Source organism: Andrena cerasifolii, chromosome 14 (assembly GCF_050908995.1).
Source record: "Andrena cerasifolii isolate SP2316 chromosome 14, iyAndCera1_principal, whole genome shotgun sequence".
Classification (NCBI taxonomy): domain Eukaryota; kingdom Metazoa; phylum Arthropoda; class Insecta; order Hymenoptera; family Andrenidae; genus Andrena; species Andrena cerasifolii.
In genome coordinates this window covers 7,339,136-7,362,777 of record NC_135131.1, presented here as the reverse complement: position 1 = coordinate 7,362,777, position 23,642 = coordinate 7,339,136, and the positions used below count along the sequence as shown (strand labels likewise).

Sequence of the window (23,642 nt, the reverse complement as noted above, 5' to 3'; positions counted from 1 at the left end):
TTGCCCCACTTGTATCATAGCGAGCATCCCATTTGAGCAGCTACTAGAACTTTCGGAATCGTTCACGCCTGTTTACACTTATTCTCGAGTTCCGAACCTCCCTTTTCGTGCATTCGCCATAAGGCTGTTGAAATTGTGTGCCTCCCGTCGTATGTATTTGTATATATATATTATCTATCTTTGATAACGCGGCGCAGGTCGAGTGTAACGATCGCAAGGTATCCGCCGATGTAAACGGGAATCAGGCTGCGGACGGTGCTGGTAAGCGTTGAAGAATCCTAGGGCACGTTCGTACCGCTGGAAATGAACGTGGACGGCGGTGAATGGCTACAAAAGCGTTTGAAAGAAATATCATTTCATCCCTGGCTGTGGGTAGCGTGCTGCATTATTAATTTTCACGCCGGCTAAAATGTCGACGATAAACTATTGATCGACCTGAAAGAGTTGCCAGCTCGCCACGCTTACAGCGTGACCGCAATGGCACCGAAATTTCCCCACCGATTTATCACGGGAAAGTCGCCGGTGATCAATTTTTAGCGTGGAAATTATGTTGGGAATTCGCGGCGCTATAAAAAGCTGCCGGTGGTGTTTGACGAGGTAGATTAAGATTGAACCGAGTTTCAACTTGGGGCAGAATATTTTAACAGACTTGAATATTAAGTAGAATGTCCCTCGAAATATTGACGCGATGAATTAATTTCTCCGAGTTAAATGGGAATGAAAATTATCGCGGCGGAGGGGAAAGGGTGGGTGAATTTTATACGTGTGAAATATTTCGCGACAGATGGGCAGGGATGAGACGTCAAGCGTGCCTCGTTCCGGGAGACACTTTTTAAGCAAAACAGGTACGCGTATCCTATAAAACGTGCCTCCGCTTCGAGAATAAGAAATTTCGTGTTCCCCGTGCTCTTTCGTCGGCCATTCCAGCACAGTTTGGACAGTCGGTGACAGGTCTTCGTCGAAATAAAATCTTTAAGCTCCCCTCCTCTTAGGTAAAGAGGGAAGAACGTGGCTCCGGTCGGATGAACGAAGTTTCATGAGGTCATGAAAAGTTTCTTATTCGCGAACGTGCGAGGACTTGCTGCCCTTCGCCGCTGCTCCTCCAGCCGCGTTCCCCCGCGGGTTCCTTTAGAAGAAAGACAATTCGTCTTACGCGAGTTGAAAGCTTCCGGCCCGCTAAACGATCGACAGCTTTCTCTAAAGAAGTTCAATGTTTGCATTATCGGCTCCTTGGGCGAAGCCAATCGAAAATTATGCAGAGCAGCCGGGCCCCTCGAAAACTTGTCTGCTGTTGTTGCACCGCGTGGACTTTCCCTGGAAGAATGAGAAGCTCTAGTCTGAATACAGAGTCCCGATTTTGTCTGGATAACGAACTTCAGAACTGGCTCCAAGTTGGTTGATATTGTAACGTAGAATATTTATTCGTCAGCTATTCGAGGCAAGTGCACTCTGCATTGAACAGCGGAACTGCCATTCATACCATGTCCCATTGCTAAAGTTTCGTACGTGGGCATAGTGTGCGAAGGATGTTAAATAATTAAAAACAATTCTCGGGACTCTCTTCTTAGTCTACCTTTGTTCCTATTTTCATTTCAGAGCTGCTCTATTAATTCTTCTAATTCTTTCAATCCCATTTATTAGCTGCTGCTACTAAATTTAAACACTACCTCTTTCATTTTGTCTTTCTCTGTCTTTCAGAGTATAAGCAACTTGAGTTGTGACTGGCATAAGTTGGGTGTTCTCCCAATACACAATCGTCCTGTTCAATTCATATTCAAAGACCGATGGGAATTCTTAATTTTCCTTAAGAGTTTGAATACCCATCCCTTCTTCGGTATCGAAAACCATTTACCTTCGTCATCAATCATTTGAAATATTAAAAACGAAGGGGATGTCTCCCCCTTCCTTTATCCCATCTACTTGTAACGATTTCATCGCCCTCCCTTTCTCCCGGCTGTAATGTTCCATTCCTATTTCATTGTTCGTTATCGTCACGTTAGCGGGCTGATTTATTCGATGAATGAGTTTCTGGCCGGGAAGCAACTGTAGCCCAGTCGTTCCGCGAGTTTCCGCAGGGAAGAATGTTGAACCGATATAAACGGCGGCCCGCGGAAAAAGCAATAACGCGTTTCGACCTTTCAATTAAAGGACGGAGGTAAACGCAAATTGCCGACCCTGCGGTCCGACCGCCTTTTAAATTTCCCCGCTGCCATTTAAAACCCTGCTTAAACCGTTCCCTTATCCCCGCGGAGCCATCTGGCGAAATAATTAAAGGAGGATCGCATAAACCTCGCATTATGCCGCGACTCGGCTGCCTCTGTGCCGCCTCCGTTTTCTTGCTCCTTCATTCATTTCTGTCGGTTGCAACGCGCGCATTCGGCCATCTAATAAAAACAATTTCCGCGGAACGACGCGATTCCGTTACCGCGACTTACTACCTTAATACATTCGAGCGTTTAAACCGCTCCCTCCTTACGACCTCTGTTGTAGACTTTTTATAAAATCCAAGCGATCGGTGAGACGACTCTTCAACAACTGCGTTGAAGTTTCTCCCAGCCAGGGCCATCGATACGCGCGCGAGCTTAGGATCTTTGTCAGAGAAAAATTCGTAATTTGTGCGGGCAGAGTGTCGAATACTGGAGATTTTACGATGACGAGGAATTCTTTGAAAGGAACTGGTTTAGAAGTTGCTTGAAGGCAAAGGATCTGAATGATTATGAAATAATATAAGGGAAACTAAATAGAGAGTTAAATCTCTTTCCTTGTAGTTATTTAAAAAAAAAAATTCGTTCGAAGACGAAGTTGCAAGTTGAAGAATTTCTGGAAAGTTCTGATGAATAGATTGCCCCTGGTACAGTGACGAAGATGTCCAAGGTATCAGAGCTGTCGAAAGTTCGATCGAGTCTGGATTTATACGATTGCTTCGAAAGTTTCGGGGTTCTTTAATGGCGCGAAGGTGATTTTGATTCGTACGAGCGCGAGTCCCTCCTGTCTTCGACACCTCACGTGCATGAATTGGCAATCGCGCGTGCACTGATAACGTGCGATCCGCTGAACCGTCCGTGATTACGAGGAGAAACTGGAACGCGCACCTGACGCTGTTCCCCCGATTACTCGAGGAACGACTTTTACTTCGTGAATAATAACGATTCAACTCGAGACCGCGGACGTGCTCGAAATGTAATCACACCCTTCGCCCAAGAAGGGCACGTTTGACGCCTGCATCGTCGACGAAATTGATAACACGGAAATCTATTCGCGAGAGCAGATGGGAGTGAAGAGGAATTCAATTAATTTATAGTTTAGATACTCCTGGATGAACTTTGCATTAAATTCGAGACACTGTCCAATAAATCTTACATATCAGAAGTTCAGTAACACCACTTTTGGGAGCGTCTAATTTTCTTATTCGATAAGAAGAGGCATTGTTGTCTCTAGGAAACTTCGTAGAATACAAAGGCGATTTGTGATTCTACCGGCGGGAAAGTTTTATTTGATGAAATCATGTACGAAATCAAATTACGCCGACGCACAATGAAACCTGTACAATACCGTCTGCAACTGCATTCTCGCGTCTCCTCCATCTTCAGCGACGACGTCTGAATTGCATTACCAAAACAGGTCTCGATGCAGCCCAGGGGAATCGATGTTTCGTGATTTATTACAAAATTCATGGAACCCACGCTTCCGGAAGCATAAAAACACTATCAATCGAATTTTCTCTATTCGTCTGATTAACGGAATAATTTCAAGCTTCTTAATAACTCATTTCTTTGTCAACTTGAAGATTGCGCCTTGTTGAGCCGAATAAATAGGTAACTGTCTGTGAATTTTTTGTACAAAAACGGTCCGACAAATTGATTTGAGGTTTGGCAGGCTGTTTCATTGTAAAATTAAAATTTCTTCGTGGATGCTATCAGAAATCGAAAAATCCAGGGAACCCTGTTATCGCGCGGAGTTCATTCGCCTGCGCTTGCACACGCGCGTCCACGTTTGTTTATGGCGTGTACGTCCGTGCAATTGACACATCGGGCGCATCCGTACGTCGCATTCAGTAGCTGAAACCGTCGTCAAACTTGGCACGTTGACACTCGCAAAATCATAGGCGTTAATGAATTGTCAAACTGTCGGGAGAGAGGCAAACGAACCTCCCGGACGTTCGGCCGCGGGTTGGCGCGGAATTTTATATTCGCCAGGTTGACAGAACGCGACACGAGCAGAGAAAGCTGCGATCAGGCCGAGGCGAGATATTTTGTTCGCCACTAGCCGGGGGAGAAGCGAGGAATAATTAAAGCCTCGAAATTGCGATCTGTACACTCGACTTCCGCCACCCGGCCCACGATAATACTTCTGACACACCTGTACTGTCCCTTATTCTCGGATTCTCCAACTTTTCAGACTCACAGATATCACTGCAACGTCTGTAACCTTGCGGAGGCATCAAAGGCGCAGTGGTATGTGTGACGAAAGAGGAAGCTGCGATCACTCCTCGTCGGTGAAACGATTCAGTGATACACTCTCCGCCGACGGGGATCCTCGTAGCGTCGAGAGAAATTATTCAAACAACCGAATGGTCAGTCCGCACCCTCGTTGAATGCAGAGAAACTTAAAATCATTGTGTTTGCAAAAATCATCGCGCCAGTGGCCACGAATAATTTCTCTCGAGCGTACATGGTAGGTACCACACGTGGACAGATTGCCACAGCCTTTTGATATAGAATTTTTACAGCACCCCGTAGTACACACTGGACCAATCGTTCGACAGATAAGACACAACCAAGTGACTTCTCAACTCCCTCCCCTGACCCTTCTCTTTGCACCGCGCAGAAAGATGTTACTTGCAACCGCTTTTCCTGAGTCTATGCAGACAGCGTTCCTCTGACCTCCACGTGTTCCCCGAAGGAATCGCCCCCTTCGTCGTATTTCACGCACAGTAGGATACGGTAAAGCGAGAGCACGTGGACGTTAGATGAGCGTGTAATCGAAGGAACAAAAAACATCGGAGTACCCAGTCTTCCCCTGTCAACCACCAACGAACGAATCGAAACTGTTCTCATATCACAAGCAAGTGTGTCTCTTACAGCGAACGACCTAACTACAAGATTACCTTTTTTCTGTTTTCTGTTCGCTTCTTATGTTACGGACCAACCCTGGTTTCTGGTTTCTCTGTGCAGTCCTTCAAGGTAATTCGCCGCCAGCTTTTTCTCTAGTTTTCTTCTTCCATTTCTTCTTCTCTATCTCTCTCTCTATCTATCTATCTCTCTCTCTCTCTCTATCTCTCTCTCTCTCTCTCTCGCCCTATCACTCTATCTCTCTCTCTCTCTTTCTGTGTCTCGATATATACATGTACATATATATACATATTTTTCATTCATCACACTACGATGTCTCTCCACACGTCTATCATTCGCAAACGTTTTATATCGAGCAAATTTCTTTCTACCCCCCTCTCTCTCTCTCTCTCGCCTCTCTCTTTCATTTCACGACTCTAATTCATTCTGTCTCTGCCATTTCGCTGCCAATATCTCTTTCATGCGCTTCCTTGCCGCGCGACGCAACATTTTCTCGCTCACCCTCAATAATAATCCGTTTAGTGCATCCGCTTCTGCGCATATACCACTCTCGGCGCGCCACGCGTCCTTTGCGCCCCTCGTCGCGCGTGCTCGTTCCCTCTCGTTGGAGACGGAGAAACAGTGCTGGGAGATTTGCAGTCCGACGTATGTGTATTATACATTGTCCAATCACCGACACTCCGAATTGTAACGTTAATTCGGAGAGCTATTCATTTGTCGTCAGGTTTCGCCGATGAATGTGAGGTGAACTCTGGGCGATTTGACTGTGTTGCGCAACTTTGGACTATGTAAGAAACGGCGCAAGATCCGATTTTCGCGATTATAGTAGCGTCATTGCGTAAATACTGGGAAGGGTGCGAGTTGGATGAAAAGTATACGTAAATGAGACTTTTGGGGAAGCAGGTTCGAGCGACCGTTTAAAAATGACTGGAAAGAGATCGCTGCGCAGCAGAGGAGCTGTAACATTCCAAAGGGTGGTGAAGCCCCCAAAGCCTCGCACAATTTATCAGAAAGATTTCTCCGAACCGGTAACTACCTTTTCATGCCAGACACTTTTAAGGCTATCACTTGGCATTTCTGACATACACATTTCTCATCTCTTTCTATTTCCCTCGCGCTGCCATCGCCTCTGCCAAGTGAACAACATCTGAGTCGCAAACCCCGAGCCTTGGAAGTGTCTCGCGTGAAAAGGGCCCGATAATTTCGGCGTTACCCCCGCGAATCGATCAAAGTGGAGCGAGCGCCCAGCTGGACAAATAGACAGCGTCCGCACAGTCAGTCGGGCCGTCCGAGGAACCGTTTCTGTGTCTCCAACAGTGGAAAACGCTTGGCTGGGAAAGCGCCACAAGTGGACAAAAGCACGTTCGCGGCGCGAATACACGATAGTACACGCAGAAACGCGAGCACAGCTGGCCGAGCCATCGCGATGCTTTCGATGTGTGCCCGCGATTCTTTCTTCCCCACGTTTCTACGCGCGCACGACTCCTCCTCCCTCTTGCCTCCAGTAAAGGACGAAAGCACCGTATCGATTTCGAAACACAGCCACACCACTGTGTGCTGATTTTGCATTTCATAGCACCGCGTTTTCACGCGAATCATCGCCCCTCTCTTCTTTTTTTTTTTCACCTCTCGCTGCGCCGTCCATCGGGTCTCGCCCTGCACGCGCGACACACGCGGCACGTACGTGTGCGCCAGCGTGTGCACGCTCTTTATTTTTTTCGCCCGCCACGCCCGACGGAATCGCGCTTTTTCCACAACTCGTTTTTTTCCGCCACGGCCAACGCGATTTTTCCGGCCGTTTTTTTTCTACCGCGCGCCTCCCGACCCGCTCTCGCGATTTACCATACAAATCGACGCGTTCGTAGTATTTTTTTTATTCCCCCTTTTCGGCAGCGACCATTCATAGACACAGTGGCAATACTTGCGCGCGGTGCGGGCGAGCTTCTTCGATCTCTGGTGCGCGAACCTCCGTCGCGACCGATCTCCCGTCTTCGGGGGTATTTCCCGGGGATCCCATGATTTGTCCGATATATTTCCAAATCTGTTTAGACCAGCGGTGCGCAGGGAGCCGTTTTTAGCGCCTAGCTGCCGGCAACCCGCCTGTCCCGTTGCTCGCAGCTAGGCGCTAAAAACGGCTCCCTGAGCACCCCTGATTTAGACCTTGGGGCATCAGGAGAAAGGAAGGCACCGTCGAAATTTCTTGAATTTTAAAATCTAACTTTTTTGAGAAACACTTTCTAGCCAAATTATCGGAATTGCTGAAGAAATCGTACGTTGTAATGATCACCCTATTTAAGGGAGCCTGACAATTTTTTAAGCGACTTTAAAGGTTTTAATTCGGCCCTGGTCGTGACTGTTGGGAAACTGTAATCTGTGAATCACTTTCACGAGTGAAGACGGGAGAAATTGGGGCAAGGGACTGTTGCATAGTTTAATCAAAAGGTACATCAGGCTTCCCTTGAAAAAAATACAAATATCGCAGCTTCACGTGCACATTATTAAACCCCCGAGAAGAATATACGATCAAGGGGAGACAGATCCCATTAAACCGGGCAACGTATCCTCTATCAATTTCTCTAGCTTCGCCCAGAAGAGCAGCTATACCCGTGCCGGATCTCAGAGCCACCCTTCGCTGCACGGAAGCTCGCGTGCACAGGGGGAAATTCTTTCGTGACGGAGTTTCGCCGGCGCGCTTCGAAACGGTTCGATTGTTCGCGGCACGCGTTCACCACGGTGAACCGTCGCAACTTGCCACGAACTTGTTCGCCACGTTTCAAGCTGCGGGAAGTAGGCGGCCTATGAAGTCGAAGAACTTGTCATTCGCGAAGATTGGCTCCGTCGTTTATCATTCGTTCCCCCAGAAAATCGCCCGTGGAAACCTGAGGACGTGGCTCGCGTGCACGACCCATGCACCCCAATGCATCGTTACACTATGTGGCTGTTGTCCCCTGTCCCCTTCGAGCCCGCTACCCTTCGGCGTCTCCTTTTCGTCCCTTGATGTTAGACACGCATGCACGATCGATGTACCTGAATCCATTGCGTAAATAGGTATGCTTGCCACGTGCTGCTCGTTTGAAACGATCCAGGTTGCATCGATGCAACAACCTGAAGGATCGTGAAAGGGTTGTTTTCCAAAGGTAGGGATTGACATTAGTGGACCTTGAATAATTAAGTTGGAGTGAAAATTGGGAATTGCATTGAGTGGGTGGTTAGATGGTATTTGGTTTGTTTAATTTTTTTTTTATTCGAGATTCAGAGGGTGGGATCACTCTTTGACACTTTTGTCCAGTTTGTGTTGCTCTACTGAAATAAAGAAGGAGACTTTTTGGATAAATTTAATGTAAGAATTCTGTGCAAAGAAGTATGCCCAAAGATGAGGTAGAGGAGCAATTAAAAACTGCTGACAAAACGTGGAAAGATCGGTCGGCATTTTATAGTTGGCAAGCAACCCTTCTCGCTTCCTGGAATGTTGGATTAAGTTGTAATTCTGAGGGACTAGAATGAAAGAATTAGGTTCTATAATGCAGTCGTTAATCGAAGAGAACTCGAATGAAAATGCAGTTGTTAGTGACTTGGGAATTTTTACAAAGAATCTTGCTAAACTTTTACTCGTTTCTATGCATGCTTGCTGCTCCGTATTGTGCAGACGTGCGTACATACAATACATGCACACGATTGATGTATTTGGCGACGTAGAAACATCAATTTAAGATTGATACATCGCTACTGAAGAAAACAAGATTCCTACATCGTTCAGTTGGTGAACTGCTTTTAAACGTAGTACTCGACGAATGAACCGCGATGACTTACGACTTAAGGGGGTGTTCTCGTCTAGAAGGCCAATTTTTTGCCTTTTCTTAGGGACGACGCACAAAAAAGCTACACAGTTTTTTCCTATGAGCATTATCCACGCGTATTTATTAACATTTCAGTAAGTTGTAAAAAAATATTCAGCCATATATAATAATAATTAACAGAGGTATGTTAAAAAAAACAAAAGGATTTTTAATAAGTAAGAGTATAGCTATGGCTGCTAGCAGATTTATAAAAAAAAAATAAAAATTCACAAAATGGTGAGGTTTTGAATTTAAACTCATATTTGGCGCCTTTTTCGTCTTTAAACGACTTAAAAATGTAAAAGAAATACTCTTTCTTTCTACCAGCTAGAATGATATGTTTTCTGAAGGTGTACCAAAAAGATGGATCAGATTGGCTCAGTAGAAGTTGAGATACCGTGCGCACCGTCCTAAAAAAAAACATTTCTTCATTAGTCATTATTATATATAGCTGAATTTTTTTATAACTTACTGAAATGTCAGTAAATACGTGTGGATAATACTGATGACTAAAACCTGTGTAGTTTTTATGTGCGTCGTGCCTAAAGGGGATAGAGGATCTTGTCCCTCTAGACGAGAATACCCCCTTAACTCGTAGGAAAGTCCAAGATGTAGTGTGTGCAGATTTTACGAAGAAGTACGAGAAAAACTGTGAGAGTTGTATTACATAATTCCAGTGTGATGCATGTGACAACCATATCGAACGGTTCGACAGACGACTGTAATATCCTCGGTGTCCAGCACGCGCGGATTCACGCGCTTCTGTCGTCGATAAATTCCTATTTCCTGGTCGTGTCCAATATCGAGTGAAAAAATAGAACAGAGATCATAGCTGGTCACTGTCTACCTTGATGAATATATATCCTACGATAAACAACGTGATTGTCGGTGCAATAAACAAAACAGCTGGTGGTCTTCTAATCGGAAACTTGGGTTTTGAACTTTCGTGTCTAATTCAAAAACGCTCATACTATTGTTCATTAAATTTTGCCCAATCAAGAAGCTTTGCTTTTCTTAAAAAATTGACCTGAAGCCTGAAGTTCAAATTCTTTTCCCGTCCTTTTCATTTTTATTCTTTTGTTTATAATCAAATGTTCACTTGTAGGTATAGTAGTGATGTGCCATAAGAAATATTTGAAGCTCCTTTCTGTTCTCTTCAGGTAATTTATAAAATTATTTCTTATTTTAACTGGGCAAATTATTTTGTGTCGACTTCTTGTTATGGCAACAGGCTTGACTGGGCAAATAAGTATGAGTGGTAGAGATTGATCTTCCTCTCTGCTTTAGGAGCTCTATTTTTAAATGAGTTCGCTTCTCAGAGAATTTTATTATTACAAATTATTATATCTCATCGGAACAATGTTCCGAATTAAAAAACTTCACTCGACAAAAATTTCGAACCCGCCCACCTTCGACGAACCTGGAATTCTCACTCGCAGAAATACGGCCGCAGCTGAAATGAAATATAATGCGGCGTGGATCAAAGTTGAGGAAAGAAATCGCGTATAGCGAAGAATCTTCCGCGAATGTTCTGCCGAGCAGAGACAACGCTCTACAAACAAGACTCGTAAATTCCGAGGCCACGGCTCCTTCGAGGAGAGAACCGTGCTCCATCAGGTGTAAATGCAGCCATATTTCTTTTCTTAAAAATCTTACGCAGTGGGGATTCGCAACTGGGGAGAAAAGAACGTCTGTTCTCCAACTCGACGAATTTTTCGATATCGCGAATATAATGGCCCTACACAGCTCTGACGTGACGTTACTTTTAAAATTCTTTTTCCTCAGACATGCAAGCGTATAAATAAAATAATTTCTATAACAGGGGGAGGGTAGAGGTTTATAATAGATGTCCTCTGTAGAGGCAGTGGAAAACGTTTCCATTGGTGTGATGCATAGAATCGATAATACAGCATTATATATTAATTGTATACCAATATATCATGCAGAGAATATCATAATATTTATTTGTAATATTTATGTGTTTATACAGTGACGAAATGGTAATTTTTCTGCAAATGTTGTTCCTCTGATTTCGGTCAACAAGCGTTCATTTTGAAATTGTTTGAGTGAATTGATATTTTCTTTTTAAAAATTCTTTCAATACTGTTACACGTAACAGTGGAACGAGCAATTACCTTCCATATTCGCTAATTTGCTGGAAAGAATAATTTTATTTATGAATTGTGAATACATTGTTAACTCGTTTAACGATTGCTTCATTTTTTTTTTCATTTTAATTATCAAACAACATGCGAATATTTATTTCTCATTTGCAGCATCATATTATCCTCGTTTTTTTATTAAAATTCGCATCATATTCGGTACCATAATGAAGCGTTATTCGAAACAGCATGAAATACATATTCGCTAATTGGATCCATCGTTCTCGGAGTACGCTCGTTATCTTTTCCTATTCTTCAATCGTACCTTAGTTAATGAAAAATATAGGAATTCACCCGCTTGATTAAAGTTTTTACTTCCCTTCCAATATTAGAAGAACAATATTTGAAGCGATCGTTCAATATCTAAAATACCTTCAAAATATTCTTCTTTAATTAATACTGTTTTAACCAACCTCCACTATACGAATGTTTATTCAATCCTTCCCGTTGAAACCTATGATCGAGATTTCATCAGTACCTACAGTATGCGCATTCGTTGTTAATAATTCTGCCTGGTTGTCATTTCAAACATTGTACAGTGAAAAATATATGATCCTATTAACAAAATGAACGCCCTGCAATCACCAAGATATAATATTAATTAAAATCGAAATGGAATACTCGAATGTTATTTAAAGTTCCAAGAGCCATTAAAATTCAGCATGATGCTCCATACACAAATCGTAAGGAACGTAGAAAGCATATCCTCCGTTGAAGGAAATAGTTTTTATCGCGTGCCGTTCAAAGGAGCGTTTCGAGTGATAACGCTACACGCCGCGCTCTGTACGTTGTCCAACGAGACACCAGCGACAGCAGCAGTTTACAAAACGGCGGAAGCTTCATTTAAAAGTTGTCCCGCGGCAATGGAAATTAATTCCGCAACGAACAGTCCGATAGAACAGAACAACCGTCTGTGTTCGCGTGCGGCCGCATTCGTTATCCCACGTAAATATTTCGTTGTTTGAACGCGGTCCTCCTTTGCAATTAACTGTTCCAGCTCCGCATTTTCTGGCGCTGCTTTATGCGACCAGACTAGAGAAACGTAACCGCCGCGGAACGAAGGAGGAGCTCATCTGTTAAGCATCGAGAGAAAAACGGAATTTATTAGAACGCGAACCACCCCTTTCCCTAAGCACTCATTACCGTTCTCTCAATTCAACCCCGCAGGTATAGGTACTTAAAGTATCTTCCTAAAACCTAGTACTCTTGAAATTCAGCATAGAGATACTCTGGGCTAGGAAACAGTGCAGTACAAAGACTTTTCACAAAGTTCTTTTAAACTGATAGTGCTCGTAATTTACTTTTGTTACTTACAAGAAATCATTGTAATTTTAGCTACCCAACTTTAAGGGGTTGCGCCACCCCGAGTCGCTCAAAGCAGCACCAAATTAGACGATTTTTTTACGATACTTTGAGGTTGAAAATTATTTCTATACCTCTTATGTTTAGAGCTTCGCGGGACAACAGATAACTCGGCCATTTTTTAATATTTCAGAAATAATTTTAGAAATAATTTTCAACCTCATTGTATCGTAAAAAAATCGTCTAATTTGGTGGTGTTTTTGAGCGTCTCAGGGTGGCGCAACCCCTTAATCCACAGCTCAGAGTTAAATTATACTTGGTGAAGGCTTGGCATAGATTCGATGAGTATACAAATATAACAAGGAGCAGGGAACGTTCGTATGGTGGATTACATATGTGGATCTTGAACGCCTCGCAGTAAGGGGTTAAACCGCATTGAAAAGAGCTCGAGAAAGATGGCCGGGCGCGTATTGAATGAGGCCAAGTTAAACAAAAAGCTGCGCGCAGGGGCTGGGGGGGAGGGAATGGGGGTGCGGTGGAAAGATAGGGAAGCATTTTCTATCTTCTCTGTCATGACGAAGCGGCGAGCCTTATTGCTTTGCCGCGAAAAGGGACGGCTTAAAAGCCTCGGGGAAAAAATCTCATTTCGATGCAGCCGTTCATTCTGCGGCCGTTAGCTACTTTCTCGATACACCGAAAAAAGTTCCTTTGGTAATCGTGCTGGACCCCCCTCCCACACTCGCGTGCTCTCCTTTCTCCGTGGTCCCTTTTCCCTCCAGGACGAACAAAAAGCCTTTCGGTACGGTTTAGTCGCGAGCCAAAGCAATTTATCGAACGAATTTCCCGGGGAAATGATAGCCTTAATCAGGTATATTTTGCCGCGTTAAGCAGGATATTCGTTTAATCAGGAATGAGAAGGTGGGATGTTTAAACGATCAGGTCGTTTGTCCATTCTATGCATCACAACAATAAAGAAATGGGGATAGATAGACTGTTGGTGAATTTGTGGCTTGAAGTAAAATTTCCCTTTATTTATTTTTGCGCGTGCAATCTTAAATATAATACGTAAATACGCAATAACTTGGAGGTCCTTAAAAAGGTATCTAAACAATATATCAATCCTTCTGAATGTCTATAGAAACGAAACGTTGAAACCCCTGTTTAAAGTTCGTGAAAGGGACCTAATCGAGAAGTGAAAATTCACTGTAAAAAATTGCAACTTCTTCAACTTAAAACGAAGTGTAAACGAAGATACTGCGCTCGATTGACTTCTAGTTTAGAACGACTGTGTTAGATAGCGATGATGAGAATGTTGAAAATCTGGCCAATTTTGTTGAACATAATTTGTTTTTCTTTTCTTTTTCTTTTTTTTTTTTTTTTGGTGATTTGGAAACAGCGCTCGAATGAATTCTTAGTTATTGCCTGAGGAATGCACCGTCGTTTCTTGCAAGGAAGATTTGCGGCGATGGTACAAATGTTTTCCGACCGATCCCGAACCGATTTTCAGTCTCGCCGAAACAATAGTTGCGCTTCGCTGAAAGAGACTTCTCTCACATGTTCTCCACTCTTTTTATTCCCACACGCTTTTGTATATTGCATTCTATCGAGCGACACTTAACCGGGTTTTCGACAAATTTTTTGTCCAGAGGCAGCGTTTAACAGCGAAACACTTGTTCTTTTTGCGATAGACCACGCGCTTGAATAGACGATTGTACTATAAAAACGTGAGTAGCAGTAATATCTAACGCTTCAGATATCCCTGTCTTTGAAAATTAATTTCTTTGTGCCCCCACTTTGTACATATTCTGCAATATGGCCCGCGTAAAGTGCTACGAATTGTTCTCCCCGAAGCAAAACAGAGATATAGTTCGCTTTTCCATGTAGAAATATGGTGGTCGATTAAAAACGTGCCTCCTTGAAGCTGTCTACTTGCTATCGGGATTGCTATCAATGTTAAATGCACCACACAGTGCTACAATTATTCCCAAAGTAAGAAGAAGGATCTCTTCAAATTTGGAAATTAAAAAAATGTCCCTTTTTATTGATCCTTAAATCTCAGAGCTTGGTTTTACCCTACGATCCTAATATCTGATAAGGGAATTGCCTATCTGTTATTCCAAGTGTTTCACAGGAAACAAATTCGTAGCATCGCACAAAGTGCCCATCCACTATTCTCAGCTCCGACACCACGCATCGTCTAGAAGTCTCTGATGAAACGACAGTATCACACAACACCCGCGCGTTACTCGAAGACACCTCCCCCAAGCAGCTTCGATCGGAAGCGTACCGGGAAGCGAAGCGAGTCTCGTAGCCCCCCGATCTAGAAGCCAAGCAAACCAGCAACTTACGGACCCGGAGTGGAATCTTCCTTGTAAATCGCCAGTGTCTAGCGAGAGTACGCACTGCACGTTTGCACTGCTAGCCTCTGATTGTTAGCTCCCTTGAATGTCGCATGTTGTCAAGGACGAGAGCACCGGTACACGATATGTTTGGTCGACGAAACGCGGGGACGGCTTCGTCGACACGGTCATGAATAGAGAAGCATATTATATAGCCCCCGTGACATTCACAAATCGGCATAGCCACCAGATATCTCATGAGACATGAAATCAGTGCATTCGATCATGAACGCTGTTGCCATTCATCCCTTTTTTCGAATCATCTCATCACGCCTGATCTATCGCTAAAATAGTCTACGTAACATACCACTATCATAAAAGTACGTTTGTAATTCTCGTAGCCTAAAACTATATTGTGTCTTTCACAAAGATCCGTCGAAAGTGTTATCACTCTAGCTTCGGGATCACACGTGCTCCAGCTGGAACAATCTAGCGTCCAGCTGGCTTTCATAAACAATGGTTGCAATGGTGCACGATCGCGACGGGGTGAACTGGCCGATCGACCCGGCTCCCAGCGCGTAAATCGCCATCGATCTCTGGTGAATTTCTTTCTCGGATGCTGGTCCGTTACCCGGCTCTTTTTGCGGAAAATAAATGCCACCAGGCGCGCCGGTAAAATGATCGGGAACGAGAGATCCTGTCACGCCGCGATTCCATCGAGTCCGAGTGATTTTCTGGGGCCCCGACGCGTCCAGGGGCCCCCTCCCGGTCACAGTTCGCCTGCTTAAATCTGCGCCGGAAATTGTACACCTAAACGGTTCATCGACGGGTTGGCGATCGTGCGCGCCCAGCTCCTCGTATCGAAGATCGCAGGGGCGACGATGCTATCGGCAAGATTGATCGCGTCGCGTCGTTCGGCCGATCCCCGTTCGCAACGTCGCGATGTGATCCTCGAAGGTATTCATATGGTTTATATACTATCAAACTGTTTACAGGACTTTTTGTCGGGGTGACATACCTCCGACCGCAAGCGTAACCGTGAAAGAGAATAATAGTACAGGCAAAGAAGGCGTGTTCCGGCTATTAGACAGATTTTAAAGCGAACAACCCGATATCGAGTTCACCTTTGAGTTTTTCTTCGAGCCCACCTAGGGATCTATTTTGCCCGGTTCTTGGATGTTGATTGAGTACCAAGGATCAAGCAAGGACGCGTGATACTTTGTCGAGCTTTCGTTTTACGTTCGCGCGTTACCAGTGAACGGAATCTTGGGGCATTTCGAAGGAACAGTATTTTAGAATGTGCCAGTAGAATTTTCCAGTAGGTGAGATGGTGCTTTAGGGGGTAAATGTAAAAGTTCTGACGGTTTTGATCAACGAAGTGCGATAGATTTGCATACTTCTTTTAATATGCAGCACTCACTGCTTACTGGGAAAACAAGTGGAACGAAGGATTAATAGGCGAAAGCATCAGAACCTTTTTAGGTACTCGACTGGTCCGAAAGTACATGTTGATCTATTGAATCGTGCTGTTTAAGGACTGCCCTCCGTGCCACCCCCTTCCCCAGTTCATCGAGCCAATTCGATACCCGAAAACCATCAATCGCTACTATTTTTGCGTGTACGTTCGATGAATTTAATCCCAATAATTTGACGTTGAAGGTCCTCTTCGAGTACCGAGTATGTGTGTAATTTATTTAAGCCCCGAGCAGAGTACCATAATTCCTGACGGTGAAGTAAGTCTGTCTATTTTTCCATAATCAATGAAATTCTATTTTTCCATAATCAATGTGGTTATGTCTAACGGAAGTTACGTTTAAAAAAGCATGTTTATAAGAGAAGAGGAATGCCAACGAACGAATTTCCAGGAAAATATAATTAGAGAATAGAAATAATAATAATAAGAGAATACATCGTGGGGTGGCGTAAATTCACCCTCTCCCCAATACCATTTCCTCGCAAGCAGTACGATTCAATTGCATCTACTTGGATATCGACAGGACCAACAGAGCCGCTGATGCCCCCTTTTTCCACCATCGATCACCAGTTAATAAGCGCGTGTTCGTGATTCGGTAACGTTGCAGAAAAACGAGCTCGCAGTCACGTGTCTGTAATTCACTAATTCCCGCGGGGCGACGATATCAGTCCGTGTAGTTGTCGCGACTACTAGACCGGATAGTCCGTGCGATCGCGGCTGGTTATTATCGCGATAACGATTTTCATCGGCGTAACCGGCGATCGAGCGTTTAATTGCATGCCGATATTAAATTACTATCGGCCACGTGTCCAGCTCTATTACACCGATATTAACGCGCGCGGTTCTCCTGTGCACAAAAGAACGGAAGCAATTACACTGTCGTCCTGTGCTCGCTATCTTTCTAACCCCCCCTCACCCCTTAGATTTTCTCTTCCATTTTCCCCTCTTTTTTTTTCCGTTCACCGCGTGTCGCGAACACTGGCACGCTCGAAGCCAACGATTCGATTAAAATTTCAATTATTGCCGGCCATCGTCGATAACTCAAGGGCTTTCCCGTTTGATTCGCCCGATACGAAATTCTGGTCGACCGTGGTCAGACGTTAGAGGACGAGTACGGTTTTCTTTTTTATTGATCGTAATACACCGACAGCGGCTTTCGAGTACGGTTCTGTAAATTCTACACGGTTTTCTAGCTCCCCCCCAATCGAACGGACCTCTTTGTCGTTCTTACGCTCCTCTCTGGTTCAATGTTCAAGGCGTTCAAGCTGGGAAGAGTGATTTGGATGGTGGCGTAAGATTCGAGTCCTCGTTGTTGGTGCCAAGTGGTATGAGCGTTAATTCAATCTCAAATTTTAGACATTTCAAAAACCATGTATTTGGTTTCTGTTCAGACATCTAGAGTTCAGATGAAATCAGTTGATTGTGCAGAGGGAGGGTAGCCAAAGAAGATGAGGGAGGCAGCCCCTCGGTGGTCTTGAGTAGCCAATTGGTTTCGTTCCAACTAGGTCTTGAAAGATCTTTCTTACCGTACCTCTTTCATACTGCTGCACCAATCTCGCGTTTCTCCGTCCATTGATAGTCGAAATGAAACAGTCTGGCTTTGTGGATTCATACCACTTGCCCTGCCAGCAAAGAGTTTCGCTCTTCGACACTTTAACGGGTGCTCCTAGTGGGACGGCTGGAAAGGGCGTAATTTTTCGGGGATTAAAAAAAGAAACGAGTATCGCACGTTTGTAGCTTCATTCTATCACCTCTTAGGACCATAAGAAAATAAATTGTAAGTAAAAACAGCGATTTATAGCGGAATAGGAGATCTGACATCAGCAATTGTAGTTATCTCAAACACAATCAAGTCTGGCATCCTGAAGGATATTTTTACTTACAAATTTTCTTTACAGTCTTAAAATGTGATTACAATTGTACAAACGTGCAAAATAATAAATGGAATACTTGTTTCTTTTTTTAATCCCCAAAAAACTAAGTTCTTTCCAGCCGTCACACTAGAAACACCCCTTACAGTCTAAGCACACTTATCATTTCCATGCCGGCGTGCCAGTGGTAGGAAGAAGAAGTCCTCTATCCTCTCCTTTTCCCACCACTGTCGCGGAACCGACACAGGCCTGATGTGTGCAGAGACCTTCATCCTCCGTCGACGCGACGTCCGCTCGTCTCCTATCAGATCGGAGCCCAGCTTGAACGCGCGCGGCGTGCACATATCGGGTTGAATCGAGCTTTGCCGGAACGTGAACGATAACCAGTGGCACTTGGTTGCTCCGCCGTGGCGTTCTTCGGCGGGAGATGTGCAAGAAGGTAGACGATAGAGACTCACTTCCAGCACTTAAAGAGGTAGAGAAGCGAGATCCGCGCGAAGAAACCCCACTGTCTTTATCTCGAACTAATTGCCGGTCGAATTTTCTATCAATTGTGTACATGTGTTTATTACTCTTAATATTGACTCAATGATGTTATTCTGTGGTGCTTTGCATGTCTCTATTGGACTCTGCATGTCATATAGGGCATCGTAAGTACTTATTAAATGAACTCATCAGAGACTACCGAATACACACGACACCCGCAATACTACGGTAGTGGCGCGTTTGTCGCGTCGCGACAGTCGGAATGGCCGATTCTAGATCGACCGTTCGTTATCAGATCCGTGTATATCAGAAGCTTCTGTTGGTTTTTTATAGAGAACGTGCAGAAGGTAGTGAGCGTGTAAGAACAGTCGGGAGAATCGTCGAATCGATGGGCTCTAGAATTCTCTAGCACCGCCGCCGGGTGCTCGATTATATCGAAGGAACACTCGAGATCGCCCCTGGTTACTTGCCTTTTCCCTTAGAAAATTCGCGCAGTCTCTAAACGTACATAGCAGATCGGGCACAGTCCCTGGACCGCCCGAGAGTAGTCTCCCGTTTTTTCCTCTCACCCTCTTTCAAAGGATCTATTCGATCGATTTTCGAAGAAACCGACTGTACTTACTGCACTTGAATTTTTAGATTAATTTCTTAGATGTAACTGCGACGAAAGCGTGATCGTCCACGAGAAATAATGGGGAAGGACGTTTCGTTCTGGTCGATCCGAGCGGCTCCCCGGGAATTTTATTTGACGAAGCGGTAGAAGCGTCGAGGCAAGCGTCGAGCCAAAAAGGTTTTGGATTTCCGCGTGGTAATTGTAATCGCGGATTGAAATGATCGCGAAGCGTAGAAAATCGATGGAATCCTTAAGAAGATAATCCTGTTTTAAACCCGCAGCTTCGAACCGCTTTTCAAATAAATGAACATTCGAATCGAATGCGACGAATAGTTTCTGGATTTTCACCGCCACTAGTTAACTCCCGGCAAATGACCAAAATTTCGAGAATTCCACTCTTTCGTTTGCAGCGAATCCGCGACACGATCGAAATCCAACGAAGTCGGTGAGAAGCGATTGCAAATACCCTTGACGCGTATAAATATTCCATCGCTTTCGACGTTCACGGTTAAAGTCTTTTTGGCCTGATTAATAAACCAGCTTGCGGCAGTGCCAACAGAACGAGAGTCCTTCCAACGATTGGAAACATTTCCAATTCGAGTTTCTTAATTTTCTTCACTCCCCTGTCCTCCAGTTTCTTCTTTTTTTTCTTCCTTTCTTTTTTTACTTTCCCATCGAGGCTCGACGTCGTTCGCAAAAAGCTCCCACCCGTTAATTTGCCCCCTGACGTAGGAACCTTAGAAGTAGGCCTGTTAGATTCCCGCTGCTTACCGATGTTAGTTTCGCGACGATTCTTTTATTTCGACGATCCTCCGCTGGCGGACAAGCCGACGATTCTCCTTTGTTATTCCCTCTGCCCAGCGTCGATATTGTTTCTTCGCAACGACACCCTGTTGATCCTCCCTTTCGTCGCCTACCGCCGGTCGAGTCCTCGAGGAACGCGCGAAACGGAAGATTAACGGGGAAAGGACAAGCGCGAAGCGTACGGGCCGACGCGATGAATCGTTCCATTTGAGAGGAAGTTGGGAAAAGGAGACTAACTGTGCCTGCGCGGGCTAGTAACGGAGTGCCTTCGAATTTTTATGAAGCTAGAAATTATAGAATGCCAGGAAATTGAGCGGTAAACCGAGAAATCGGCGTAGCTCGCACTGCAACTGAATAGAAAGTGCTTCCCAGTTAAGAAAAGTGAAGAGAAATTTTTTAATAGATTTTTGGCGAACAGTGATTTTGAAGTAGAATTTTCTTAGACCTGTGGAATTCTGAGTGTTGGACAATTTCAGTAGCTGTGAATTATGAAACTCCTTAGCTGAGCGAGTACGGAAACCATTGAATAGAAGAATGGCCCTTTACTTCCTCGTCAATTGGCACGATTCAGTAACTAGACATTCAGAATTCGAAGCTAAGAATATCAGCTGACTTTTTCCACCGATAGAGTAGACCTAATGAATTTGCCAGCTGAAACTTTCGCCTGTTTCTAACGAAATTGATTTATAAACTGAAAATTAACAATCATGTTCCATTAATATTGAATCCCCCTCTGCTCGATCAACACCAAAGGCTCAGCCATGGCCCTCGATCTTCGAATTCCGAATGCTCCGAGCAGCCTGTAGAAAGGGAAAAAAGGAAAACGATGGAAGACAGGTGGAAAGCTAAAAATGACTACCAATGCAGCCACGTATCCCTCCTTCCCTTGTGTTTTCTGGTTCTTTATTGTCTGTTTCGCCAGTCGTTGATCCTGTCGATGAGCACCGAGAGACGAGTAAGGTGTCGCAAACGATTCGATTAATTACCTCCAACCTATTGTACAATGTATTCTCACTATCTTTTTATCCTGCGGCCCAGTGCAAAGCAGTTATTAATATACCCAGGCTGAAAGGACTACAAAACCCTTATCGAAACATTTTTCAATAAGTTTCTCCCAAAGTCTATTAGACAGTGGATTATTAGATGGTAAGAATACACTTTAAATCGTTGTCTTTCAAATTAAATGATTATACGCGGACAGAAGGACAAGAAATCGTGATTTTGATGAGGGTGTGTCGACGTCGCGACGCCCGAGGGACGACAATGGGCGACAATGTTCGTCTCCATTGCGTGAGCCCTTCGTGCTTCGAATTGACTATTAATTAGAAGGACTTTGATGCACAAGGACTCGCTGGCGAATGGATTATTCCGTCGTGTTGAAGAGCAACTGTTGACGGGGGAACGTCGCGAATGTAAACGTTGCCCTCCCTTTGATTGTACAGGGTGATTCACGGGGCTGGAATGGGTCGTAACTCTTTTACCGTTCAAAGTGGGAAAGAATTGCTGTTACATGGAGCACGGTCGAAGATTCCATCGACGGAACAGAGTCGTGACTATGGAAATCTTTTGAGTAGCCTGAGTCGTGCTCCTGTGTATGCAAGTTGCAGGGTGGAGCAGACGAACCGAGTGGAAGGCGTTATATATTTTAAAAATGGCACTTGATGTGTTTTTTAATTGAGATATAAAGTAAAATTGAATTCCTCGAGCCACATGTGATATTGAACCGAAATTTAGAATTTGATTGAAGTCAGAATTTGCTTCTGTACATGCGGAAATGTGGCTGAATAATATTTTTACTGCGTGCAGAATAAAGGGGTGACTTGTGTTAAGAAAAAAAATCATCGAATGACTGTATTTTTAATAGAAATTACACACACAGTGCTTCGCAGAGGAACAGATTCAAAGTACAGAATAGAATTTTTCTATTTGAACTTTTATTTCGAAAAAACGTTGATTTGTTTAGTTATTTTCTGTTTGGAGACAAAGAAGAGGTATGGCCTGTCGCCCTCGCTTGAATTACTCCGTATCACTCTATATCCAATAACTTTAATCGAAATTGTTTGTTGAAGAAAGCACCTCGTATCTCGGAGGATTCCATCGACAGTGATTTCAATCAAGTATATTGCTTCTGGGAACCTTTGAGTTTTTTCGCGATTTAATTGCCCCGTAACGGCTTGAAGCTTTATTTTTGTGTCTCAATACCTTTCCCCGTGCCCCTTGCGAGCATTTTATTTGGCATTTCTACGCGGAAGCGAAATATGCGAAGTGGAGCGTGCCGTTTTATTTAATAAACACCTCGAAACATTATATCCTTCGAAGGTGGAAAGAAGCAAAACCATCACGTTCCGTCTATCTTGTATTACACACCGAACTTTAACCAGAAATTTGCATTTTGACCTGCCACGTTGCAGTAAGAAAAAATGTTCCTTCCATACGTTTCCCACGATAATTATTTAACTCGCACCAGTTTATGCAAATCAAAGGTGACTTCCTCCAGTTCCTCTCGAGCAATACAAGTCCACAGCTTCGCAAATTTCGCGTTATTTAAGCATCGAGATTCTCCATCCTCTTTCGTTACAATATTTTTATTAAGCACTTCCATTTCTTTCTTTTCATTTATTAACAGTCCCTTCGTAGAATCATCCTGCCAGCACCTCGAAATCGATAAACAGAAATCTCTTCTCTCCATTTAGGAAAAGGAGGACGGGCCAGTGTACAAGTTTTACGAGACCATTCGAGATTTCGGGGACGATATCATGAACACCATTAGTCGCCTGCGCGATGTCACCCTGTTCGCGCCGAGCAACGCGGCCCTCGAGGAACCAGGTGTTCAGCAGATCCTCCAGGACAAGGAACGGGTCAAGGAGATCTTGAACCTCCACTACGTCAAGGAACGGCTGCCCCTCGACAAAATCAAGAACAAGAGCGTCAGCCAGGTGAGTCGCTTAACTCTGCCTATCGTCTAGCTTATTTTCTAGCGGTAGATCCTTCGAATCATCTGGAACGTACAATTAAAAGTTTCGAATCGCTTCGAACATTGATGAAAAGCTGATACCTACCCTTGGGAGTTATCAGAGACATTTAAAAACCTCGAGTGGCTTCATATCTGTCACATAAGCTTTGAAAGCCTTTGGGATTTGAAGGGCAAAGCAGTCTCGAAGTTCACAATAGACCTACACTCTAAGTCTAATGGCTTGGAAACTCACGATGGTCCTTTCGATCCCGATACTCCTCTGAATCCCAATAGGGTTCTAGATCCAAGTACTTCCCAAACCCTCTAAGAAGACACGGGGTCTGGGCAGCACTTGGTATGCCACTACTTTGCTAAAATCTCGTTGGTACTCAATGATCCAGGAATCATTGAATTTATAGTGGTTTTTAGGCAGATAAATTATTTGAAATGCCAAAGAAATTCTATATTGCGTTGAAGTGATGATCCTGTATAAAGAGTCCTCAAAATCTTTTAACTTCTTAGGGCCTCCAAAGGTCTCAATCCGGTTCCGAGTGAGAGATTCCTGGTAATTTACAAGATCGCAAAGAACACCGTGAATTAAAATATAATAGTGTTCAAGGAGTCTATAGGTTCAGTAGTTTCTAACACCACGAGAAAACAGAATTAGTTCCAGATCTCTATGTTTTACTAGACCCTCTTCAAAGCCCCGCTGCTTAAAAGTATTCTTGTA

General features: G+C 44.1%; 1 protein-coding gene across 4 annotated transcripts in view; it reads left to right on the top strand.

Moving 5' to 3' along the window:
- Positions 1-23,642, top strand: part of Fas1 (fasciclin 1 Fas1 domain-containing) — a 276,409-nt gene that overhangs the window by 226,951 nt on the left and 25,816 nt on the right. For all 4 annotated transcript variants that reach the window (XR_013087038.1, XM_076826168.1, XM_076826169.1 and 1 more), the window contains exon 8: positions 22,653-22,895. Coding sequence is in view for 3 of the 4 variants with exons in the window: in XM_076826168.1 (XP_076682283.1) it covers positions 22,653-22,895 (243 nt within the window). In the remaining variant the exon portion in view is untranslated. The remainder of the gene's footprint in view (positions 1-22,652; positions 22,896-23,642) is intronic.